Genomic DNA, 26,936 nt, shown 5'->3' on the forward strand with positions numbered 1-26,936 from the left:
AGTCAGTCATTTATAAACCGGGTACCGGTAGACACGTTTTCATATTTGATAGTTTTGGTAGTTTCGCATACTTATAGAAGCTTTTTGACGCGGGGCTGGTTGCCGAGATTGTTAGTTGAAGTGTTATTGCCGGGGAATTATTTCATCTAATTAATACCGCTGAATAGAGAGCAGTCCTGGAATGCGTTGCTCAAGCGCACACCCCAAAAGCCGTGAGTAGTCTGGCGCTTAACCACTGAGCTAAGGTAACACCCAAGCGTGAAACAAATCCGGTACATGAAATCTGTCAACCAACCTCACTCTCGCCTACGTTTGCACTTTCGACATTTCTAAAATGTATAACTGATAAAATAAAGGAAATCTTCCAAACAAAAAGCAGTTTCAAAGGTAATTACAGGTATGAAAAAGTGCAAGCAAATTACATTTACACCAAAATTAAACATCACGTTTACTTCAATTGTACTTGACCACCTCTGGCACAGCATTTCAAAAAGTAAAGTACGCACGGTATCGTTAAATTGGATTGTAAGAAATAACAATATTGCAGAGTTAAATTGCATATGTATATTGTATAAAGGCTGCCAATAACCCAAGGTATTCAAAACCAAATGCCCTGAGGAAATATAAAACAAACTTTACATGTTAAATCGAATTGTTGCAACATCCGGGGTACACATCAAGATAGTTTTAAAAAAATCGCCAGTCAACAATATAGGACGAGTTTTATTTGTGTTTGTCACCAACCTGAATAATGGACGCTCTAATACCCCAATAGCAGAGCGTCTTATGACGTTTGAAGAGACCGAAGAAATAATCCACATTTTTCTAAAAGTTAATACCATAAATGAATGCACTGTTTGATGACGAAACGATATCACAATTGCGGGTTCATGATAATCTTGCAAGCCTTCCCTCCCAACAAGGCGATGAATGCATCTTGGTGTTGAGACATCGGGATGTCGTGAGAAACCACGAGTGCCGCATCGACCTGGAAAGGAATACCATATCGTATGCTATTATGCGTTTGATTGAATACCAAATTCGTATTGATGGTTGGAGCATGAGAAGTTATCACCTTTATAAAAACTACGAAGCATAAATCGACTTTAAAGAAGTGGTTTTCAAAAAATCAGAAAGTAACAGATGATGATGATGACAGAACGTAGGAAAGTCGCAGAAGAGGTTGAAATATATACCGCGCCAATGCAGGACGTAGAAGAGTGCATCATATTCATTCAGAACTTCTGATTACCACAGAAACAAGGTTCGTCGTCGCTCACCTTCCCGTCAGCTATCAGCCTCTCACATTCTTCCCATGTGTGAAAGATTCGTCTCCCATGGACTGTGGTCAATGTGAGAGATTTAAAGATGATATCCTGAAGGACATTTTCCACGTGAAGAGGTTGCTTTGGCAATCCTAGCAGGGACACTCTACCACCCTAAAAATTAAGTTTTGTTAATAACTAAAAGTTGACCAAGTATTTTAATCAGTAGCATGGTCACGGGGCTTCCTGAATTAATGTAAATACATTAAATATAAAGAATAAAGATGCTGCACCATTTTATCTGTAATCCAATCACAGGCATCTTGGGAAAATGCTACTCTTGCCAACAATACAACACAGACAGCCACTTACTCTGGTCAGATCCGGATCTGGACCAGATAAAGTGGTTATCTGGGAACCTCCTACAAGCCTTAAAGCAGCCGGCGGGCATGGCCGCTAAGTAGTGCTTGAATGACCGCCTGTGCTACCTCCTCCGTCGGCCAAGTTTGGCCGCCGGTTTCTTCTAGCCAATTATTTAATTTCGCAATGGAATGATTGTGGATTAAATGTCGAAAATATGTTGTCTCAAAGAGTGACGCAGAATTAGGTCAGCGCAATATAGTCACTACTGTTGTATTGAATATATCCAGCTGCGATCACCAGCGCTGTAAGTCTGGTTTGCAATTCCCGATGTTTATTTTAACGAAGTGTTAATCCGAAGTGCTAATTTACATCGGCTTCAAAGTTGTCGGAGATTGAATCGTTGTTAAAAAGGAGAACTAGGTTAGTTGACATCCGTGGGTAAAACACGTGTCTTCATAGCTGAGAACGCTGTGGGTTAGCGACTTCACACCCTCAATGGTGAGATCATAATGGAATAAATGGTCAAGTTTTATGAAAGACGGTATGCAGTTGAAACAATTTACTGAGCTGCGAGCAGTTAAAACAATTTAGGGTCGTTAGATGGTCCCGCAATACCGGATTACAATCCCGATAAAGCATTTAATGCGTGGTACAACGATTCTATTGCAGGACGTCGCCCAGACTTCAACAACGCTAAGTGATCATTTTAACATTGTTGCAAGTTTAATGCTATTTACTTGTGCTATTGTTATTGTATTTTGGCCTCCAAGCACGCAGATTTGGCCGCCGAGAAGGAGCTCTCGATAGGCCACGATGGCTGCCGGAAAAAAACACGAGTTTTAAGGCCTGCTCCTAGCAGGCAAACTTACTTCTTGAGTAGGCTGAGTTAAAAGTGTATTGGAACATTTTATGCTACTAAAAAAATTTAGTATTATTTCATAAAAAATATTTTTGAAGGTAACATTCGAACAAATGATGATGTTCGAATGTTACCAATTCTGGTTGGTTACCAAAGGGCATGCAATTACAAAGACTTCACAGATTTTTGAATTGGGAAGTCACAACCGTATATGCAGAATATTGATAATAATCATTACGGTACTGCTAAAAAAATCACCAAAATACACAACAAATAATTTTTTTTTTTCAAAACCTAAAGTCTTAATCTGAAGTTACAAAAATAACGGAAAATGAAGTTAGAGATGTCATAGAAAGACTCCCAGATGGAAAATCAAGTGGGATAGATGAAATTCCTGCGGAACTTCTGAAACAACTAGGAGAAACGGGATTGCAGAACATGACGCAGCTAATAATCGAGGTGTAGAATAGTGGTGAAATTCCGGATGACTTCACTAAGAGTATCTTGATCCCAATAACAAAAACAATGAGATGTGAAGAACACAGGACTATAAGTCTGATTTCACACGCCAGCAAAATTCTGCTACACATTATAAAAAAAAGGATAACCCCAATAATACAACAACAAATTGATAAAAATTAAGTGGGATATAAAAAAGGATCCGGAACAAGAAATGCAATTGGCGAACGGAGAATAGAAAAAGGAAAACACACTTACATTGCATACATAGATTACAGCAAAGCATTTGACAGGATAAAACATATCAAATTACTACAAGTGCTCGAAAAATTTAATGTCCCGTTCTTAGAAAGAAGACTTATAAAAAACATATATTTCAAACAAACAGCAGCAGTTCGAAGTGGTAGCAGTCTCACAGAATTTTTCTCGATATTCAAAGGAGTTCGGCAGGAATGCATACTCTCACCAATATTATTCAATTTGTACAGCGAAGCAATAATCAAGCAAACATTAACAACAATAAATAAAAACGAAGTAAAATTCAACGGTCAAATAGTAAGCAACATACGATACGCAGATGACACTGTCATTCTCGCCGACACAGAGGAAAAACTACAAGAAAGCAGTGGCCGAGTGGTTAGCGCGTTGGGCTCGCAGTCGAGAGCCGGCATGTTCAACTCCAGCCACCCGCACTTGCTGTTGTTTCTCTGGGCAAGAAACTTTATGATAATTGCCTCTACCCAGTGATCGATTTCGAGTAATGGGTAGCATCAAATTTACGTAATGGCCCGTTTCGGTGAGTCCGATTCGGTGAGTCCAAACCCTTAACGGGGGATTTTTTCAATTTTTTTTTTAAATTATCGGGTACCATAGCCTAATTATCATTGCCGTTTTAGAGTTAGGGGTTAGGGGTTTGGGTTAGGGGTTAGAAGTTAGTAACTCACCGAATCAGACTCACCGAATCGGACTCACCGAATAGTAGCAGACCCTCAAATTTAAGTCATAAGTAGAGTAGACAACCGGAAACAGATATTGCCGTCGGCTGCAGTGTGGGTCAGGTGTACGTCGGAAGGCGTACACCGATGCATAGCGCTCAAGTCCGCTTTTCCGCCATGCAGGATAAAGATATGAAAAACAAACAAGAAAGCATGGACAAAATCAGTCAAAAATACGGAATGAAACTCAATTTGAAGAAAACAAAGACAATGCTGATCGAAAAAAGCAATGGAAATAACAAAATAAAAATTAAGGTGGAAGGAGAACAATTGGATCAGTTCACCACGTACACACCTAGGGTACACAAGATGGAAGACACACCCTCATTACACAAGATGGAAGATGCACCAACGATGTAAAAAGAAGAATCGGTCAAGCAAAAGCGTCATTTTGAAAATGCAAGGAATTTTTAAGAGGAGATATAAATTTACAATTAAAACTGAGACTTCTATCTTGTTACATCAAACCAGTCATGTCATATGGAAGTGAAAGTTGGACCTACAGCAAAGAAATTCACAAAAAAATTAATGCTTTTCAACTCTGGTGCTACAGAAGAATATTAAAAATATCATATAAAAAACACATTACAAACGAAGCAATTAGGAAAAGAATTGGAGAGCAAGATAGATGGGCAAACGACTTAGCAAAACAAAAGATGCAGAGGAAGAAGGAGACGAACATGGGGAGATGATGTAATACAGTGGGCTGATTTGTCAAGCATTGGAAAAACAAAAAGAGTAGCGGAAGAACGTGACTTGTGGAAGAAAATGACAGCCAACCTTCGGATCGGAGACGGCACGTGATCATGATGAAGACTTTGTTTAAAAAACTTTAAAAATCATTGGGCAACTGAAACCAAAGTGAACTGACGTTTATTGAGCTTTACTTGGTTTTTGTTCATTTTGTGGCACAGTAATGGATTTTTGTTTGAGATGCACATCGCACATTTGCATTTGACCATATTTATCACATTAAACCAGACTTTTATAGGTTTCAGTTGCAAGGTTTGTTTAAAATTTGAAAATATAATTTGAGTAGAGAGGATGCATGTTTATTAGGGTGTAACACTTTACACACTTTTTTTACAAATTGCTGCTGGCTAGTTAATGTGGTTTGCAAAATGACCTAACTTGATCATGGGGAAAAAAATTTTTGAAAAAAAAAATCATTTAAGCAGGCCACGCTCCCCATTTTTGTGGCGAAACCCCAATAACCCCACTATTTGCTATATCTCATCCCGCGATGGAGGTAGAGAGCTAATTTTGCCACCAAAAGATGCAGAATACGAAAGTTTATATCCAACTTATCAATGTACCATAGCCCTAAACCCTTTACTTTTTTCTATAATTGAGAATAACTGTTTTTGACAGTAAAATTTGCATCTTTCGTAACCAAATACTTGTATTTCAGATCATGGCTCAGACGAATGTCATTAAGCCATTACAGATAGCCTTTATTCAAACTCACATCTGTGTAACTAGTACAGTCATTGAACAGAAGACAGTATTGTTGTTCTCAAACTTTTTCACAGAATTGAATCAGTATAATTTTACAAGTTTCCTTCACCAATATACAGCACTGTGCATGTGCACTGCTATACAAAATTTTATGTTGTTTATCTCAAAATTGATTACAAAGATGTAAGAAGTCGAATAATGAATTTTCCTCAGGTCACCAAAATAATGCTTTTAAGCTGGTTAAATAATTACCTCAGGTTTTAAAACTGCTGGAGTGCTGGTGTTAAATACCACATCAAAATATACTCAGCAATATGTCTGTGATAGAAACTCTTTCAACATTATTTAAATGTAGGCTATATCCTTTATTTACACGTTAGAAGTTATAAAAAGCTATTACACAATAAATGTCACGTCAGAGTATTCTGAGCAATGTATCTGTAATGCAAAAGCTTACAAAATTATGCTGTTTGCCAACACTACATCATGTAATTAGGATATTTTCGGAGGCAGCATGAGTTGAAACCTGGAAAAGGTCCCAATTTTAAGCCTACTGTCTCTGATGTTGCAAGTCTTGTAGAAGACATTTGCCAACTTGGGTTTTCGCAAACTTAGGAAGTGTCTTGTTATCATCTCGAAGAATTGAAGAAAAGATTAAAAGCAGTTTAAATCTTATTTCTAGTTTGAAGGCGCAACGAAGAAAGAGACTCGCATCTCCAAGCTACTTGCAAAAAATGGCCAGTTTTGAAATATAATGTAATGAGCTATTTGACATTTGCTCGTGTAAAGGCAAGTTCGCATTTGACAGTACCATCAATGAAAAAGATATCCCCTGCATAGACCATTGGGGAACAAAGGTTATTTGCTCTTGTCCAATGTCTTCAAGAGTTCATCCAAAAGAGTTAAATTTCTTTTAGATCAGCGCTCAGAACGTAACATGGTGATTGGTGGTGTTGATGAGGCTGTCAAACGCAAAAATTTGAAGCAAATGCAGGACAGCACTCTCAGAACTTGCCATAAACACGCTAGTGATGAGTTTGATCGTACTAGTAACAGTAATAAATTAGAGACATCTTCTGAAGAAGAAATGCCAAAGTCATCATCCAGTGAAATAAGTGTATGAGTGGCAGTGAAGAGGAAATTGCTTCAACATCATCAACTTCAACAAAAAATGAGAAGCTTCATGAAAGCATGTAATGCTTCTGAGCCAGCAAAGAAATGCTCCATTGACCACAGTGAGAAATGGCTGAACCCAAAGACAGCTGCGCTGGGAGCACTGCATCTCAACATTGATGTATCTAGGATTTCAACAGCAACAAAAGCAGACACCAAAGCTCTGTTGTGGTCAAACCGTCCGCTGGCGGCATTTATGGATGCAGCTTCTGCATTTTCACCATGTCTGACAGCAGGGAGTAAGGATGATTGGGAAGTGTTTCAAAACAACAATACTTCTTGTAAGCAGTTGACAGGCCACGTGAAGGAAACAATTAATAGCAAAAAGATCCGTGACACAAGTGATGTTGACATAAAGACAAAGAGTTACATTAACAATGCATACTATTCGCGATGAGAAATTAACAGGACAATGTACTTTGTCTAGCATGTATTGCATAGTTTTGTGTTGATTGTTTCATGCCTCATTATTGAATAAAACATCACTGTTCTTATATTATACAGCTTACAAGTTTGGTTTAAAGGTTATGTTTAATGACTGAATGACAATCGTGCAAGCCAAGATCTGAAATACAAGCATTTTGTTTCAAAAATGACAGATTTTACTCTTAAAACAGTTTTTCTCAATTATAGAAAGAAGTAAAGGTTTTAGGGCTATAGCATGTTCATAAGTCGCATAAAAACTTTGGTATTCTGCATCTTTTGGTGGCAAAAGCAGTTCTCTATCTCCACCAGGATACGAGATATAGCCAATTGTGGGGTAATGGGGATTTTGCGACAAAAACGGGGATTGTTTATTACGTTAGCTCAATTTTAATTTAAGTTAAATTTATCATGATCACAGACCATGACGTACTACACAAAAGCCAAGACAACTTACAACGCAATGCTAAGCGTTTTCAATGGAGCCGGCCCCTTTAACTCCGCTTGCTGTGGAGCTAGAGCCTTTAACTTCGCTTACATTGGAGCCGAAGCCACAAAAAATGTAACAGACCTGGCTCCAGTTTTGGCTAAGAAACTCATGACTTAATTGTATTAAATCTATCTGACGAGACGAAAATTTATGAGAGATGATCGACTAAATCACATTTTCAAGCATTTTTTACTGAACGGAAAGTTTCGTCACAGATCAACCAGCAAAATCATACATACAAATCATGCTGTAGCCTACATTAAACGTATGTAAACGTTGAATCAACAAAAATACGTATGAATTTCGCTTGTTGGCAGTGAAATAAGGGGAGCTAAGCAGTTCGTATGATGAGTGTGAACACTGTGAACTGTAAAGTTATGCGCAGTTAGTAAGTCACAAGCAAGCTTAATAGCTACCTGCTGGAGCATTATGAAATCTATTATGAAACCATAGAATATCTGAGATGTTTTTATGTAATAGCCTACTCTCAAGAGACATATCACAAAAAGCAATGTATTGAACTTAAGTAGCCTACTTATAAGCAGGGTTACCACACTGTCCACACTTCTCATATTTGTCGTTGTTTTAAAGGACAGTTAAAAAAACTCCATTGTATGAAGCAATGAAGAAAATGAAATCGGGGAAGGCTCCTGGACTATCTGAAGTCACTGTGGAAATGATACGCGCAAGTGGAGAGACAGGACTGAAAGCAATGCAGGAAATCAGTCAACGTCTGTTAGATGGAAAAGGAATGCCAAATGAATGGAAGATGAGTGTGGTGATACCCATCTTCAAGGGAAAGGGTGATGTCATGGATTGTGGGTCATATAGGGGAATAAAACTGTTGGAGCATGCAATGAAGGTAGTGGAAAGGGTGTTGGAGAATAGAATAAGATCTGTGGTGAAGCTGGACGAGATGCAGTGTGGATTTATGCCTGGGAAGGGAACGACAGATGCTATTTTTATTTTGAGAAGGTTGCAAGAGGAATATCGGGACAAGGGTAAGAACTTGTACATGTGTTTCGTGGACATGGAAAAGGCGTTTGATAGCGTTCCAAGAAGAGTGATGGAATGGGCAATGAGAAAAAAATTAATTCCAGAAGCTCTCGTGCAAGCCGAAATGGGTCTTTACGACGGTGCAAGGACGAGAGTTCGCGTTGGATCTGCCCTCTCAGACGAGTTTTCGGTGAAGGTCGGTGTACACCAGGGTTCTGTCCTCTCTCCTCTAATCTTTGCCATTGTGATTGATGTGATTACCGAATGTGTAAGAGAAGATTCATTAATGGAGATACTGTACGCCGATGATTTGGTTTTGTTGAGTGACACAATGGAAGATCTGAGAGGGAAATTTGAGAAGTGGAAGGAGTCGTTTGAATGTAAAGGTATGCGTGTGAACATCAAAAAGACAAAGGTCGTAATAAGCGGAACGGAAGGGGAAATCACAATGAGCAAAATTGACCCATGTGGCGTCTGCGGAAGAAGAGTGATGGCAAATTCTGTTACATGTACGAAATGCAAGAAATGGGTGCATGGAAGATGTGCAAAGATGAAGAGAGTGACATGCAGATCTGGAGATGGTTTTGAATGTGAAAGATGCAAGAAGATTGAGGAAGGAATGATTGGTCCTGTTGAAAAGCTGAATGACGAAGTTGAATCAGTAAATGCCTTTTGCTATCTAGGAGATAGATTGAATGCCAGTGGTGGTTGTGAAGCGGCAGTGACTGCAAGAGGAAGGTTTGGTTGGGTGAAATTCAGAGAGTGTCGAGAGTTGTTATGTGGTAGAAGATTTCCGTTGAAAATGAGAGGAAGAATTTATACTAGTTGTGTGAGATCTGCAATGCTGTACGGAAGTGAGACATGGTGCTTACGGGAAAACGAATTGGCGATTTTAAGAAGAACTGAGAGAGCGATGGTGAGAGCAATGTGTGGTGTAAAGCTGATGGACAAAAGGAATACCGAAGAACTTATGAGCTTGCTTGGGTTGAATGAGAGTGTTGATAAGTTGGCAAAAGCGAATGGAGTGAGGTGGTATGGGCATGTTTTGAGAAGGGATGAAGATGATGTTTTGAGAAGAGCGCTGGAGTTGCGAGTGGAGGGTCGTAGAAAACAAGGAAGACCAAAGAAAACATGGAAAAAGCAAGTTGAGGAAGAAAGCAGCAAGGTGGGCTTGACAAGAGAGGACGCGCTAGACAGATCGATGTGGAGGCAGGGTGTGAAGACGATTGCGGCACTTGGAGGTGAATCCGGCCACCCTCGGTAACGGGGACATCACCGGATTAAAACTGGACTACTACTACTACTACATTTAATTCTAAAAAATGTGTTTATTTTGGATACACGTCTTTATTTTCTCTCCGGAGCCACTGGCATGCAGCCTGACAGCTCCGAAGCTAGAGGCTATCTTCTCCCACAATACTCTCACCTTCCTTAAGTAGGAAAAGCATCCATTGAGCATCATCGCAGCCCCACTGGCTTCACAAATGCGACCAACTCCTACTCCATCAGTTAATCTCAACACTTCACGCTTGACCGCCTCACTGCCACCATCGGACGCGTTTATTGTGACGTCAGCACCCATTTTCTTGGCGAGTTCCAGTCTGGATGGAATCACATCCACCGCCCACACTTTCGTTGCTCCTGTTGATTGACAATCATGATATGCTTAGACTTTGAAAACATTATTTCAATTACGAGGAGACTGTGAGAAGCTACAAACCTTCAATTGACTTTTATGCATAAGTTTTCGAGCCGGTGTCTCACTGCTAGTAATCTTGTGGGTAACACAAACCTTCAAATATCGATTCTAAACCAACTTTTAAAAACAAATAAGTGTCAACTAGAAGTAGTACGCCATCCACTACATCTCAGAGAATGTTATGGCACTGGCAGCATACTGAAGTTATACAGAAAAGAAACAAGATAATGGCGACTTGTGATTATTGAGATAACTTCAACATTCAACCAATTTAAGACATTCAGCCGATTTGAGACATTCACACAAAAAAAAGAAAACAATTTAAACCCACCGCCCAAACCCAAGAGACGAAGATGATACTCAAATAAATGACAGATAAGGGTCATTTCATTATAATTCATCCAGAAAATTGAAATTTTGGAACCATAGAATTTAGAATTGTCCCATTTTTTCACAGTTTAAAATGCTTGAAATTCTGAGTTATTTGGCACAAATTTTGTCAAAATTGGTCGAGCGGTGTTTGTTTTATCGCTATTTTAATGTTTAACCACCAGGTGGCGATTTTTTTAGTGAGCCGCATAAAAATGCTCATATCTTGGGACTTAGTTGCCCAATCTTCATAAAATTGGTATCTATCCCCCCATTTTTAGGGGTGGGCTTTCCAAATATAAAGGTTAAAATGAGCTAGGAGTTATACTTTTTGTGATATAAACATTTGTAGTGCTTCGATTGCATGGCCGATTTCGCCATGCGGCCACGTGTTTTTTTCAAAATTTTTATGATCATTATTATTAGCATAGATGATATATTCCAAAAATATCTCTTTAATCACTTACAATTCACAACCTCATAATAAAAATTGTGCACAAAAATGCAGAATTTTTAAAATAGTCAAAAACATTGGATTTTAATTTTTTTCATCAGCTCATACTGGGCGGTCCGCCCCTCCCCCCCCCCCCTACTACGCCACTGTATGTCAATCAAAGCATAGTAGTATAATACATTATTACACAAAGTGAAAGAGTCAAGACATAAAGATGAAGGAGTTTAATACATCGAAAGGATGTAATGAGCTTGTCCGATGTGGGAAATAATTATATCATTTTCCAAACATGTCTCGCTGCTACTGGTACGACAGTGTGCACAGTACAATTGCGTTACCTTGATTTGTCAGAAGTTACATTAAAGAACAGCGACAGTCTTGATTGTAAAGTGAGTTATATGCAACAATCTGAGCAAGTATGTACATTGTACAACACCCCACCGGCACATAACATTGCAAAATAAAGTCACACTATTCTGACAATATAACTACAAGTCTATACACTTCTGCTATCATTTCTGAATTGGAATACAGTACATAGGCTTTGTCTGCACTGATCATTGTAAAATTACATACATACATCATTGTAAGATTATTAGTGCCAAGAAGTGTACGAAACATTAAAGATAGTTTTAAGTGACTTTCTGCAATAAAATACAATTAAAAAGGATTCAATAAACCTATAGGTTTGCATGCATAACTAACTAGTGCATCCCATTTTGCATTTAACATTATGTGACACTGGATATGAAATATGCTCACTGCAGAGCCATTACAACATGTGAGGGGCAACAATCGGAATGAATAAAAACGCAATTGAACAAGGACCGCCATACATGTAAATAAACCGACAACCACGGTTTCTACCATGTAGCTAAACATGTGAGAGGCAGCATGAATTACTATACAATTGAACACGGGTTGTCATGCATGCGAATAAAGTGCAAACCACAGTTTCTAGCATGTATTGTACAGTAACTAAGCTCTGTGAGAGGAAGCAAAAATATAAATACAACATAAATAAACAAAGGTTGTTGTACACTTGGACACATAGAACAACATGCCATTATTGTAACATTAGTCAAGACCTAGACAGCAATTTCAGGCAATCAAACCCAACCTAATAGAAGCCAATCAATGCTCATCTTGAATGCAAATGAAGCGACGATTCACAGTTTCCATGTTTGCAGCCGAAAATATGTATATTCTGCCTGTTATAGTGGAAACTGTCCAAAATCATCTGGATTGAAGAAATTCAGGACCAGGCACAGTGCTTCCACGCTGGATTCTTTGTTGAGTATTTCTCACTGGCACCAGTTCCTCAGCTTTTATATAGAAGAAAGGTACACTTGTTACAGCTTCAGAGCAGTATTGATAGGCAGCTGCAGCAGTCAAAATTTGGTTAGCAGTTGGTCTGCCTAGACTTTCGTTACCCAGCTTCCTTTTTACTACTCCATCAATCCCGTCACATGGAGATTTACCATGATTTGTGGCAAAAAATGACCACTTTTGAACAAAGATTCCAGCGTGGAAGCACTGTGCCTGGTACTCGTGGATACCATTACTTTAGTTCAAGTTGTATTGGTTCTTTCAGTTTTAAGCGCGTATCAGATGATTCACAATTCGCTAACAGCCTAGCACACATTGTTTCTTCGATGCAGCCCCAATGATAAACATCCAAGATGTAAGTGTCATGTCTTATGTAGCATGTGTTTATGACGGACAGTGGTGGGTTGGGCTTGTTGAAATCGTGGACAAAGAAAAGAATGATGTTCTGGTCAATTTTATGCATCCTTGTGGCCCCTCTCCATCTTTCGATTAGCCTGGCCGTGAAGATAAGTGTTACATGCACATTTCTTCAATCATAATGATTTTGGACAGTTTCCACTATAACAGGCAGAATATACATATTTTCGGCTGCAAACATGGAAACTGTGAATCGTCGCTTCATTTGCATTCAAGATGAGCATTGATTGGCTTCTATTAGGTTGGGTTTGATTGCCTGAAATTGCTGTCTAGGTCTTGACTAATGTTACAATAATGGCATGTTGTTCTATGTGTCCAAGTGTACAACAACCTTTGTTTATTTATGTTGTATTTATATTTTTGCTTCCTCTCACAGAGCTTAGTTACTGTACAATACATGCTAGAAACTGTGGTTTGCACTTTATTCGCATGCATGACAACCCGTGTTCAATTGTATAGTAATTCATGCTGCCTCTCACATGTTTAGCTACATGGTAGAAACCGTGGTTGTCGGTTTATTTACATGTATGGCGGTCCTTGTTCAATTGCGTTTTTATTCATTCCGATTGTTGCCCCTCACATGTTGTAATGGCTCTGCAGTGAGCATATTTCATATCCAGTGTCACATAATGTTAAATGCAAAATGGGATGCACTAGTTAGTTATGCATGCAAACCTATAGGTTTATTGAATCCTTTTTAATTGTATTTTATTGCAGAAAGTCACTTAAAACTATCTTTAATGTTTCGTACACTTCTTGGCACTAATAATCTTACAATGATGTATGTATGTAATTTTACAATGATCAGTGCAGACAAAGCCTATATACTGTATTCCAATTCAGAAATGATAGCAGAAGTGTATAGACTTGTAGTTATATTGTCAGAATAGTGTGACTTTATTTTGTAATGTATATACTTTCTTTCTCAGATTGTTATGTATTTCTTAGATTGTTGCATATAACTCACTTTACTATTAAGACTGTCGCTGTTCTTTAATGTAACTTCTGACAAATTAAAGTAACACAATTGTACTGTGCACACTGTCGTACCAGTAGCAGCGAGACATGTTTGGAAAATGATATAATTATTTCCCACATCGGACAAGCTCATTACATCCTTTCGTGGGATTAAACTCCTTCATCTTTATGTCTTGACTCCTTCACTTTGTGTAATAGTGTATTATACTACTATGCTTTGCTTGACATACAGTGGCGTAGTAAGGGGTGGGGGGGGGAGGGGCGGACCACCCAGTATGGGCTGATGAATTGTTAGTGATTAAAGTAGAATTATTAGAATAGGAGTCAGTTATCTACGTCAATATTAGCATTGAGAAGAAAGCTTGACTACAGTTCTGCTCATAAAATAGTTGTAATACAAGTAGTGGTAATGAAATCTAAAGTCTTATCCCAAAATTCCAAAAAAAATAAAATCCAATGTTTTTGACTATTTTAAAAATTCTACATTTTTGTGCACAATTTTTATTATGAGGTTGTGAATTGTAAGTGATTTAAAAGATATTTTTGGAATATAACATCTATGCTAATAATAATGATCATAAAAATTTTGAAAAAAATGTGTGGCCGCATGGCGAAATCGGCCATGCTATCGAAGCACTACAAATGTTTATATCACAAAAAGTATAACTCCTAGCTCATTTTAACCTTCATTTTTGGAAAGCCCATCCCTGAAAATGGGGGGATAGATACCAATTTTATGAAGATTGGGCAACTAGGTCCCAAGATATGAGCATTTTTATGCGGCTCACTAAAAAAATCGCCACCTGGTGGTTAAACATTAAAATAGCGATAAAACAAAAACCGCTCGACCAATTTTGACAAAATTTGTGCCAAATAACTCAGAATTTTAAGCATTTTAAACTGTGAAAAAATGGGACAATTATAAATTTTATGGTTCCATGGCCTGGATGAATTATAATGAAATGACCCATAAACAGAGGTCCAAATTTCATTGTGAAGACCTGAGTTTCACAATTCTTGAGTTTATTGTGTTGTCGTTGAAGAACATTTAAAATGTAGCGGTAGCCTACTACCTATTCTAGAGATTACCGTATATTTTAAATTAAGTTTTTTCATTCGAACCTTGATGAACTCCATTGAACCTTGGCAGAGGTGTACGTATACGCCGTAGACTTGCGGCGTAGACTTTTTGTTTACGCTAACGCTTACGGCTACATTTTTTTTGGATAGTTGTCGCTTGAGGCTACGCCGTAAAGTTTTCGCGGTTTTTTAGCGTATAGCGTCAACGTATACTTTTTAATGTCTTAGCTGTTGTTTGCATTTTTTTTTTATCAAACTGCGAAATGTTGACGTCGAAAACTGCGAACTGCGAAACCAAAACGCAGCAAAAGGTCAGATGAACACTTTCAGATGCTTGTGTTTCTTCGTGAAAATTCAAAATAAAACTTGTTTGTTTCGAGTGGTTTATACCGTGTGAATGTTTGACACCTAGCAAACAAAATGAGTTTACGCTAGTGTATGCGCTGACGCCGCCAACTTTTTTTTACAGGTTACGCTGACGCATACGGCGTATGGTTTTTCGAATGTTTGCGTTTACGCTGACGGCGTCAATATTTTTTGTGTACGCGTACACCACTGAACTGAACCTTGGTATAAATTCTATGAAAAATTTCGTAACTAGGACTATCCAGAGCGCAAAGCCGATCTATTTACAGATTGCTGATGAGTAGTTTGGTAATCCAAGGCACCTTAGAACGTTACAATAAATTTGTGTTGTTACAATATCAACTACTACAGCGTAAAAATACTTCAATCATGAAACGTGTTCAGTATCTATACCCATTACCCAAGCAAAGTGTGCAACTAGTAGCCTGGAAATGATGACTAAATTCTAAAACTGGTTGAGAATAATAATTTGAAGGTTGCTCAAAACTTTGAATTGTGAAGCCAGTTTCTAAGATGATTTCATAGGACAGTGTGGGAAAATTACTTGCACAATAGAAAGAAATAAGCAATATTTGCATAATAATAGTACAAAACCTAAAAACTGTGAAGAAAAATCCTTGTCACAGATTTCTAATTTCCCCCAATATCTCAATTCGATGTATCATCGCATTTTTTACCGGTAAAATTATAATGTTGTGGCTTACCTAATGCTTTGGAGCATGCCACTGCAAATAGTCCGACCGGTCCGCACCCAATCACTACAACCACTTCTTTGCTAACTTCTAACCGCTCGACAGCGTTGTGCGCAACTCCCATGGGCTCCAATAGAACAGCTTGCAAATCGGAAATATTACGCTGCAGCTTGTAGCAATACCTGAAATGATATATACCATTTGTCATAGCACGGTCTGAAAGCTAGCTGTTGCAACCACGTGCAAAGTTGAAATATAAAAGTTGGTATTGCATAATGACTGCAATGTATTTTTAAAACGAAGAAGATTTCAAATATTTTTACGAGACTGACCATGAGTATAAACATGTCAACAAGTGTTACAAAAAAGTGACAAAGTACGTACCCTATTGCCGTAAAGCTATCAAACAAACAAGAAATTTAATAATTCAAGGTAGGCCTATCACGCATTGTGTTAACCCAACCGGCTATCTTTACAAAACCATCAAATAAATTAAGTTTCTAGCATAATATTCCTGCGTAAAATGCTACTTTAAAAACAAATTTTTTCGTCATGCGATGATGACCATACTTTTATGCGATTTCAGATGAAGGAATTAGTCGGAATCTTGGCAGTAAAACCTGGTTAATTTTTTTTTCAATGTTTTAGGATCATTTGCTTAATATACTGTATGATATACTGCAGCGTGGATCCAAACATTGGCATGCAGGCCGCGTGTATGTTTTGTGCGGCCTTTAAACTAGTTTTATACGCAATATTTCCCAAGTCTCCTACAAACCAGCAGTTGTGACAACTGAGCTAGCAACATTTGAGCACGTGGTTGAAGTTGGTTAATGATGAAACTGAGCAAGCCGAAACTTGGAATGTCACGTCACTTGGAATGTCAATGTCAAGTCAGCAAAATGAGCTTGACAAGCGATGACCAAGCAAGCCTGACGTGAGCACATAGATCTCATTCACTGACTTGGCAGTAGCTGAAATGAACTTGCTGAGTTGAAGCACTTGCTGAGTGGTTCGACGACCATATTTCTCTGGCAAAATAGGCAAACATGTAAAAGCACCTACATTTTACATAAATGCTGGCATCAGTCAAGCCGTAAATATGTCGTAGGCTTGCAACGTAGAAGTGCAGGCCAATTAAGATACTGTTTTCTGCTGTAAGGCCACAATACCTCTTGACACTTTATAACGACAGTACAATCACAAACCTAAGTTGATGTTCGGTTTTGTTGCAAGCACAGACTCCCGAATTTCGTGAGTTAGCAGCTGTGTTGTCGAAGATAACTTAGTCCAGCGTAATGTTTAAACGTTAAAAAACATCAGAGAAAAACAGAGTAACTCGAATGAGTCGATGAGGTATTTTTTTCAGTCTGGTAAACTTTACATTGATATCAGTTCCAAAGGAGTTTATTTTTATGAGCAGCATTACAGCACGATACAACAGAAAAAAACAAGATTTTTGAAAATTATTTTTATGCTCGCAAACCAGCAGAAACACACCAAAAACTCTACTAGAATAGAAAACTCAGTTCTTTCATTTTAAAACATTCTTCCCTCTGCAGCCCTTAAAATTTTCCAATGTTGCCCTTCATGCTCTCACTGTTGGACTACCCTGATATATTGTATAGCACTTAAACATACCAAACAAATAAAATCAGCCAGGTTCGGAAACCTGCATAATTTGTTGATAAAGCTCTCGCTGCTGTATTGTATAACACAAGTGTATCACAGAGCAATGGCAATTTTCTATCTCTTCCTTCCTTTAATTTTACATTCCTTCACTCTTCCAATTTAAAATTTTTGCTTTGAAACCAAGAAATTGATACGTTTTCAAAAATTATGCGACTATGCCAGGAGGTTTCAATTTTGCAGCACTTTCTGTATGCTTGTGTTCTGTACTTTCAGCTAAATGTGTTTGCTATGACATATATATATCATAATCAAACTAACGTGAAAACATTGTAAATAAAAATGTATAAAGCAGGTTACAACAAATGTCTTCTGTGGTGATCAAGCAAATCAAAATCATGTCAATTGTATTGGTAAGTCTCATAAAAATTATGTTGTGATGTATACTTTGTAATGTATACAATATATATTTGTGTTCAACTCCGACACCGTTCCATGTCAAATAAGCTATGACACCACACGGGTGTGGCAGACTTGATGACCAGTTCGGTCCTTCTGCCACTCCCATCATCGTCAGCAAACATTAAAACAACCTAGTTCACATTGTAATCTTGTATTGTTTTTTCCACATGTGCTGTTGATGCAAATAAAAAGAACTTCTCTCACTTCTCTCTGTGATGGAAATTTAACATTTGTCAACAGAAAATATGTGTAGGAGCCAAGATGTGCTCACGGGAATAGACTTCACATCAAATATTCATGTAGTAAAATTCCACTGCAGTGGGTTGCCCTTGCGACAAAGCAGCCGCAGTCAACTCAACGGTCTTACCACTGTCAGGTTGGCCATATAGATGTCGTGCAGTCTAGCACTCCAAACTTATGTGGCAAATAATCCATTGCAACCACAAATACATCACGTTACAATTTTGAGAATTGAGACAGATCAGCTTAAAACAATACCTACTTTTCAGGGACAATGGAATATTGCGAACAACCACCATGCTCAGTCCCCTTGCCGTGGCCATATTGGTTCATAAATTGGCATATATCTCCTCGTGAAGCCTAAACCATAAAAGAAAACTTTCTAGCCTTTCCTACACACTACACAGGCTACAATACTTGCCTTGATCAAACGATCAATTTCAGTCTATGGACTTCCGTTTACATAGACTATGCAATGGTAGATTACACCACAAGAGTGACAGGAATACGAAAAACCACATAGGCTCACACCTCACATGTTATCCTTCTAAATTTAAGTTCATCTATTGTATTGCAAAGTACTTTTTCAGAAACCTAACAACAGTGTACTGGTGATAGAATATATGAAAAATTGTGTCTGGTGTTTAAAACAGATGACATACCTTGCACTGAAAGCACTGGCCACAAAAGAAATGGTTTTCGACAGCAACTCTATCCCCAATCTTTAACCTGTTAACATCAGGACCTTTGCTGACAACAACACCAACCGCCTCATGACCTGATATAAACAACAGGCTTAAAAGTTATTTTGAAACATACACACTCAAACATCATCATCATAATCGAGTTTTGTTTTATGAAGTGCAGGTTTTCGAGGAATTTCCACTTGTAGGCCTCACCCAGACAACTGGCTAACTGTACACATGGCAGATTGCACATTGGTTTTGCACTTCTCACGGTCACAAGGAGGGTGGAATCCAAATAAGTTCCATTCTCTAAGATCATTTTAGTGTTAATATCGCTTCTCAAGTTAATTTTGGCCAACCAACCTCACGTCTTCCTAGAATTTGTAAATTGTGAGCCAGCTTCACAGCATTATTAGATCTTTCTACACATCTATACCAGAAGATTTAAAAAATGTTAATGTGTTTTATGATGCATTGAACAAACTGCTAACTGATGTAGGATAAATAAACGGGTCCACGTCTATTAGGCGCAGACAGTTAGGCGCTGGTCAAGGGTCTGCTACTATTCGGCTAGTCCAATTCGGCTATTTCCCTATTTGGCTACAGTCCGATTCGGCTAGCCCGATTCGGCTAGTCCGATTCGGCTAGTCCGATTCGGCTAGTTCCCTGTTCGGCTACAGTTTTGAATTGTATTTTGTATTTTATTCCACAATCATAGGCGCTGACTTTTCAAAAAACTTTAGGGGGCGAGAAAGGTGATGACGTCATAACCATAACGCTATTTTACTCAATTAAAGTAGTCTTTGATTAAGCTTAGTGTCTTGTTTATATTGACACCTAGGTCGCAAACCGAATTTCTTAGTACTGCTGCTTGAAACAATTAGTTTTACGCATGCAGTACGCCTAGTCGTAAAAATTTTGATATTGTTAGCTCATAATTGGCACAGTTGGAAAACAAGCCGATTCATTTCCTTTTCGTGCGAGTGAATAACAACGATCAAGACAGTGAAGTTATCGAAATAAAATGCAAAAAATCATGATCTCAAGCAGAGTGAAAACCCGCTATCAGTTTTATTAACCTCGTTTTGCTAATTACTTACCTTCAAAGCGTTAGCAACGGCGAAGTGTTTTCTCTTCTGTTTTTTATCGAAAGTCTTTACAGTCTTTTATCCAATACCGTATATACTCGAGTATAAGTTGAGATGTTCGCAAGTGAATTTCACCTCAAAAAGACCGGTTAAACCTATGCACGGGACAAGCTATTGTCTCCAGCTTGGCAGTTTTCAAAATGAACGCATTTTTCTGCCGCAAAATCATTGTTGACGTAGATTACGGAGTTTGAAACAGCGTTGAAAAGTAAAAGTTTTGAATACGTTTATTTCCAGTGATTCGAACTTAAATTTCAAATTTAATGATTTCTTGTCAATTCTAAACTTTATGCACTTGTTGAGCAATATGCAAAGCTCACGAGACAAAACAGAAAGAGCTGTATTAAGAAATCGATTTTTTTATTTTTGCATGTAGGATATAATCGTTCTTATTACGTAACATTCCATGATCGTTGAAGTCCATGTCAAACCTTAGCGGTCGCATAAAACAATGATGTCAGGTTAGCTAGGTGATAATAGCGGTAAGAGACGTCGTTATTGCAGGCGATATCTGCGACCAAGACCATCAAACACCTTTTCTTTTATCGATTTTCAATTTAATTCTCACACATTGCGTACAAAACAATGATGCGTTCTGTTGAATCATGATTGATCTCACAACGGGAAGACCTCGTTGAAAATAGCGCGTCTAATTTAGCTGGTTGACTTAATATTGCAGTGAATAGTTACGTGACTATTCCAGCAGCGTAAGTTACCCTATCATCTACTTTGAAACTTCCATACCGTATGAGAAAGCCATGCGATCAGCTGCTGTTTTGCAGGCAAGAGCAACGTAGGCTATCTTTTGCTTTCGGCACTCTTTAAGTCCGTTTAAATGATCTAAATCTCTTTCGCAAAGTGTGCTATCTATGAAACACCACTTGTAACAACCATTTTTGTTGCCCCTGGTTAGTGGTTAGGTCTAAGCCCCACTCATCTAAAGCTTCGATAATTTCAACTATAAATGAAACAATATTGTGGAATAAAATACAAAATACAATTCAAAACTGTAGCCAAATAGGGAACAAGCCGAATCGGACTGCAGCCGAATAGGGAAATAGCCGAATCGGACTAGCCGAAATGAGCCATTCCGGCCGGTCAAATAGGCGCACACTCTGTGGCGTCAGGATATTTAGGTGCAGAACACTGTGGCGCTCGTTCCTTTAGGTGCTATTACTAGTAAAGTCTGCAGATTGTATCAGCTCAGCTTTGGCAAAACCTAGTCGAGGTTTTAATGGAAAACTAAGTTACTCTTCACTCAAGCCTACCACCCGCTTGAATATAGGCTATGGTATATTTTTTACTGATGTTTAATGTAGTTATTATTTGACTTATATAACTAAAAGTGAACTTCCAGTCAAGTTCGGAAACTTGAATAATTTATATATTGATAAAGCTTTCGCCAATGCAAACCTGGACTAACAACAAATAAATGCCGAACACGCTCATTAAAAAAACAATATATTTTTCTGTTCAATATAAGATTTTGTGTGAAAAGCATTGCTGGTTTAAGCAGCTTCACTCACTGAAGTCATGACTAACAACAAAATGCACGCGCATTATTAAAACAACATATTTTTCTGTTCAATATAACATTTTGTGAAAAGCATATTGTATAATGTACTATTGCAACTTGTATAATGCAATCTGCATTCTGCAGACTTTACTACGAATAGCACCTAAATGAACGAGCGCCACAGTGCTCTGCACCTAAAAATCCAGACGCCACAGTGTGTGCGCCTATTTGACCGGCGCCTAACTGTCTGCGCTTAAAAGACTTGCTCCCAAATAAACAAACCTGGTGTGAAAGGCAAAGCAGCAATGACTTTTGCTACATCGTTCCATTTATAAAGGGCGATATCAGATCCACAGATTCCTACCTGATGGTGGGTACAAAGAATAAATTTTAAACACACTCTTACTAAAATGATCTCACATATTATGTTCTTTACTTTCTAAACTTTCTACTTTAGCAAATAAAATCTTTTCTCCATTCACTATTAGTGATATATATATAATAGCCTAAATGCTATTAATACTAGAAAGAGTGCTCAATCCCAAGCAAAAAAGCGAAGCAGAGGTGGTTTGGGACCTCAATGCTAAAGGTGTTGATTTTAAAATATCACAATTCATCCACAGGCTCAGCCTTACAGAGGGGGTAGCAACAATAATTGTGGGCTTTGTCTTGCTGAAAAGCTGGCCATTCTAAAAGTTGATTGTAGCCACTTTCTGAATAAGCGTTCCAAACTGGTGAGTAAATGCTGTTATTATGAATTTAAACCCAAATACTTTAAAATAACAGAAATTTACTTTGATTTCTACAGGTTACTTAGCGGTTTATAGAATTTTGCTTGTCTATGACATCATAGTTGTTGTTATTTAGATTAATTTAGGTTTTTAAAAGACATCTTGGTTGAGGCTTTTGCGGCATTTGCTGGTAGCTTTGCAATAACTCTAAGGTTTTTTTGCAGACAACATTAAGGTTATTATGTTTAATATCTTTTGAACTATTAGTATTACCGATTTATTATTTTTGCATATTTTTCAGGACCTTCTGATGATGTCCAGTAAGGGTGAAACAGACTGTAGAGGTTTTTAGAAAGTAGATATGAATTTGATATACACATACATTATGTTGTTACAAAAGTGTTATATGACCTTTGTTATTTTGATTAACAATTGATCTGATACAGGTGCAGGAATAGGAAGTTCTTCCAAATCATATCCTTCCTTCTCTTCTCTTTTGATCAAGCAAATCATGTTTTTTGGTACATCTTCCATGTTGTGCAACATCAGCCTATTTCTTTTATCTACAGTTAACAGGCTAGCATACCTTATACCTTCAGATAAAGCATAATATTTTCAATCTTAAACTTGGAATTAGATGTGCTGTTTAGACAAGTGCATGAGCGAATTTATTTTTGGCAGGCTTAGTTTAGTTTTCTGGTTTGATAAATTTCTTGTAAATGTTGTAATTTTATAACGATAAGTCTCAACTTTAAATCAGTCACTCTATTATGATCGATTGAGTTAACAGATATTAACATTTTGAAACTGTTTACAATTGACAACATTCATCAGACAGCAATAAAACACCAAAGGCAATATTCAATCTTTATTGTTTAACAGTAACTTGCATTATTGCCATTGGGGTCCACGTCTTTTAGGCGCAGGCAGTTAGGCGCCGGTCAAACAGGCACGCACACTGTGGCATCTGGATATTTAGGTGCAGAGCACTGTGGCGCCCGTTCATGTAGGTGCTATTCCTAGTGAAGTTTGCAGATTGTGTCAGCTTGGCAGGTAGGGCAATGCTTTTGACACAAAGTGTTATATTGAACAGAAAAATATGTTGTTTTGTCAATGTGCATGTGGATTGTGGAGATGAGGTGCGAGGCAACGCTCTACTACTCTTGATATTAGCACTTCTTCACGGAACATTTGCTATGCATCCTGATTCCTGAACACAGGTTGCAGCCAGATGGAACCTTACTTAATCTGTTATCTTTCGCAATTACTTCTACTCGGGATGGATTGGTCGTGTGGCGGATACGTAACCACGTATGAGACAACGCTCTACTACATGAATACATTTCTATAAGGCATATGAACCCTGGCTACAAGTTGCAAGCATAATGGTGCGACTTGGCTTGTCATTAAACCTAGCCGGGGTTTTAACGGAAAACTAAGTTAATCTTCACCCAAGCCTACCACCCGCTTGAATATAGGCTATGGTATATATATTTTTTACTGATGTTTAATGTAGTTATTATTTGACTCACTAAAAGTGAACTCAGTCATGTTCGGAAACTTGAATAATTTATTGATAACCGACGCAAACCTGGACTAACAAATAAACGCCGAACACGCTCATTAAAAAACAATATATTTTTCTGTTCAATATAACATTTTGTGTGAAAAGCAATGCCGGTTTAAGCAGCTTCACTTACGGAAGCGATGACATATCTTTCTGTTCAATACAAAATTTTGTGTGAAAAGCATTGTCCTACCTGCCAAGCTGATACAATCTGCAGACTTTACTAGGAATAGCACCTAAATGAACGGGCCCCACAGTGCTCCGCACCTAAATATCTAGACGCCACAGTGTGCGCACTTATTAGACCGGCGCCTAACTGTCTGCGCCTAAAAGACTTGCTCCCTGCCATTGGTGGTGAGTGTATTGTTTTCAACTTTTCGAACATTGCTACATTAGGCTACCTTCTCCTGTTTTTATTCCATTTTTGGCGACCAAGTATGGCCTATCAAAATTTCTTCCGGAGACCAAAATTTTCACGCTCGGCAGCCAAAATAAAAAATCCACAAAATTTGTGTTTTTAAAAATCTGTTAAACTGTTAATTAATATCGTGTTTTTGCAGTCATTAAAATAAGAACAAGGCCCTGAAACACACTTGCAGTTTGTATTTAAAAATACTGCTTCCCAAGTGGGTCTGCTACTATTCGGTGAGTCCGATTCGGTGAGTCCGATTCGATGAGTTCCTAACCTCTAACCCTAACCCCTAACCCTAAAACGGCAGTGATAATTAGGCTACGGTACCCGATAATTTAAAAAAAAAAATTGAAAAAATCCCCCGTTAAGGGATCGGACTCACCGAAACGGGCCATTCCGTTCCCAAGTAGAGGTAAAGCTAGTCTTCGAGTTTTTATAGGTTGACGCTCAGTTTTTTTGTGAAACTGTTATCAGCAATATTTCTTGTCGACATTTGAGAGACTTTGCCCTGTTGGTGAAAAAAGGTTACAAGTATAAAGACAAAAGTTTAACGTACTGTATGATACAATGTACATACAATACAAGTGGAAAAAAGTTTGAAGCATAAACGTAAATGTAGAAAAAAAGTCTCAAATACCAACTAAGTGGAAAAATGTTGGCTTGTAGAAGCTGGCGACCAAACATGGCAGTTTCGAAGTTCATTTAACGACTTTTTGGCAGTAGTTGCAGTCGGGAGCTAAGAGGCCTATATTCTGTCAGTATTGTTTTTTGGATGATCAAAAACAACGCATTAACACCGTCTATTACCGCTATTACTACCTAGCCAGCTTTATATTCTTGTTTGCAATCGCTGAGGTTTGAGATCGACTGGTCTGCAATGATCATGGGATGTTACATCAGGAGAATGATTATACACACAAATATTGAAAAATTTATCGCTTGAAACAGCTCCATTTGCTTACTGAGCAGTGAATATAAATTTTCAAAACGAAGTTATATTGTCTTGTGATTTTACTTCAGCAAATGCCGAAGCCATTTTACAATCCGAAAATTACGTTGGCAATACTTTTGCTGCAATAAAAATAGATAATTTCGAAGGTTGATACTGCTGTGCCTCCCTTTCATAGGCGCCGAGTTTTCAAAATAGCTGGGCGAGCAAACACATACTGTCACGTCATAATGGTTATTTTGTGCGTTTTTCAAAAAGGCGATTTTGCTAGGTTGTTGGGCTGGCCTAGTTTTACATTTAAGTCTATGTCTCCTCTAACACGATTTGGAAACAAGTAATAAGTATAATTGGTGTGCAACAACGTCTGGTCCTGGTAATTCAGTTTCGCATATTTTTTGTGATTGGTATGTGACGTAACAGACGCAACTGTGATAATTGAGACGACAAAATAGAGCATTTTGGCAGCAGAGTTAATTGATAACGTCGTTTGAGAGAAAATTACTCCTTTGAAGAACAATGCTACAGTTTTTACACCGATTTAACATCTGGCGACATAGGCGTCGAAATAGGGTAGGCGACACCCATCCTGCCGTGAAACGAGGGTGGGCAAAATATGTTTCGTCCACCCTGTTTTTATGACACTTATGAAGTGTTTGTTACAATTATTTCCGTTTTCTTAAACGCTGGATTATCCAACCAACAGCAGCGCAACTTCTTGTTTTAGGCTATGTTTCTCGCTAAGTATCCGACAGAACAAAGCAATTCCGCAACAACGCTGCGTGGAAAAAAAGTGGTACTCACTGCACTGTTGTTGTTACGGCAACTGCCACAGCTGGCAATTCCTAGTGAGAAAAAGCCACGCTTGATCTTTTTTCCGAATGGTCTTACTTTTGTTACGTCACAATCAAACTTCAGTTCCCGGTCAGCGTAAGAGAATGTGAAATATGACATCATAATGAACATGACAATAAAATAACCGATATAAACTAAAGACGTACTGAAACAATCGCTTTTACAAATCAAAATGCAGCAAATCCAAAGACAACAGGTCACGAGTCACGCGCTTTTTAGGTCGCAAAGGAAAACATAAGAGAAGTTTGTTTAGTTTAGCAGCGCTCATAGGATTGCAAGGTGCAAGAAAGAAAACATCCAACCTATTAAAGTTTAATTGCTGCAGCGACGCTAAACGCAGTCTTTGTGAGAAAGAGTAACCAATAAACCACGATCTTCGAAATTACCGTCGGCAATTGCCGAGATGATTGTAAGGACCACAAGATTACAAGAAAAAACTAATTTTCTTAGACTACACCAGACTAGGATGTTGATTCAATCTTACTACTGCTGGATGTTTTATTTGGGTTACTTCCTACTTCGCCGGCGCTTAGACACGTGCCCAGCTGGGAGAATCTTTTATAGAAATATCACCCTATTTGCATTGATTTAACTCCAGTAGACGTCAAATTATTGTAAGCATCTACTCCTTGTTGCGCCTCGCTTTCTGTTATCTCGTCCAGCTGATACAGCATCTGATGATACCGATTCTGACTAATTTATCACACAGACTTTGTGTTGCTCGCAGTGTCCCAATTGTGCCGAAATTATGTTGGCTTATAAGCTTACGTAAATCGAGGCAATCTTCTCGCAGGGAGCTCTTGATATGTTATCTGTACGGTACCTGGTTGAGCAATTAACGTTATTTTATGATAATTCAACGGTACTAGATGTCGAATT

At 38.2% G+C, this 26,936-nt stretch overlaps 1 protein-coding gene across 1 annotated transcript; it reads right to left on the reverse strand.

Annotated features, from left to right (window-relative positions):
• Nucleotides 1–125: 125 nt before the first annotated feature.
• LOC145771553 (L-threonine 3-dehydrogenase-like) lies at nt 126–22,864 on the reverse strand. Its single transcript, XM_082583259.1, has 8 exons — nt 22,689–22,864; nt 21,829–21,910; nt 18,859–18,974; nt 18,459–18,556; nt 15,878–16,047; nt 9,908–10,122; nt 1,281–1,439; nt 126–988 (listed from the first exon to the last, which is right to left on the reverse strand). The coding sequence occupies exons 1-8, from the start codon at nt 22,821–22,823 to the stop codon at nt 875–877; spliced, it is 1,089 nt and encodes a 362-aa protein (XP_082439385.1). The 5' UTR covers nt 22,824–22,864; the 3' UTR covers nt 126–874.
• Nucleotides 22,865–26,936: the final 4,072 nt, after the last annotated feature.

Source organism: Aplidium turbinatum, chromosome 1, assembly GCF_918807975.1.
Source record: "Aplidium turbinatum chromosome 1, kaAplTurb1.1, whole genome shotgun sequence".
In the NCBI taxonomy this organism is placed as follows: Eukaryota; Metazoa; Chordata; class Ascidiacea; order Aplousobranchia; family Polyclinidae; genus Aplidium; species Aplidium turbinatum.

Bases quoted from the DNA above. Each gene is read 5' to 3' on its own strand.
- LOC145771553 (XM_082583259.1), bottom strand. From the start codon at position 22,823: ATGTTGCACAACATGGAAGATGTACCAAAAAACATGATTTGCTTGATC. The intron at 10,123-15,877 runs GTAAGCCACAAC...GTCAATCAACAG, and splicing joins GGCATGCTCCAAAGCATTAG to GAGCAACGAAAGTGTGGGCG. The intron at 1,440-9,907 runs GTGAGAGTATTG...CTTAATTTTTAG, and splicing joins GCTTTTCCTACTTAAGGAAG to GGTGGTAGAGTGTCCCTGCT.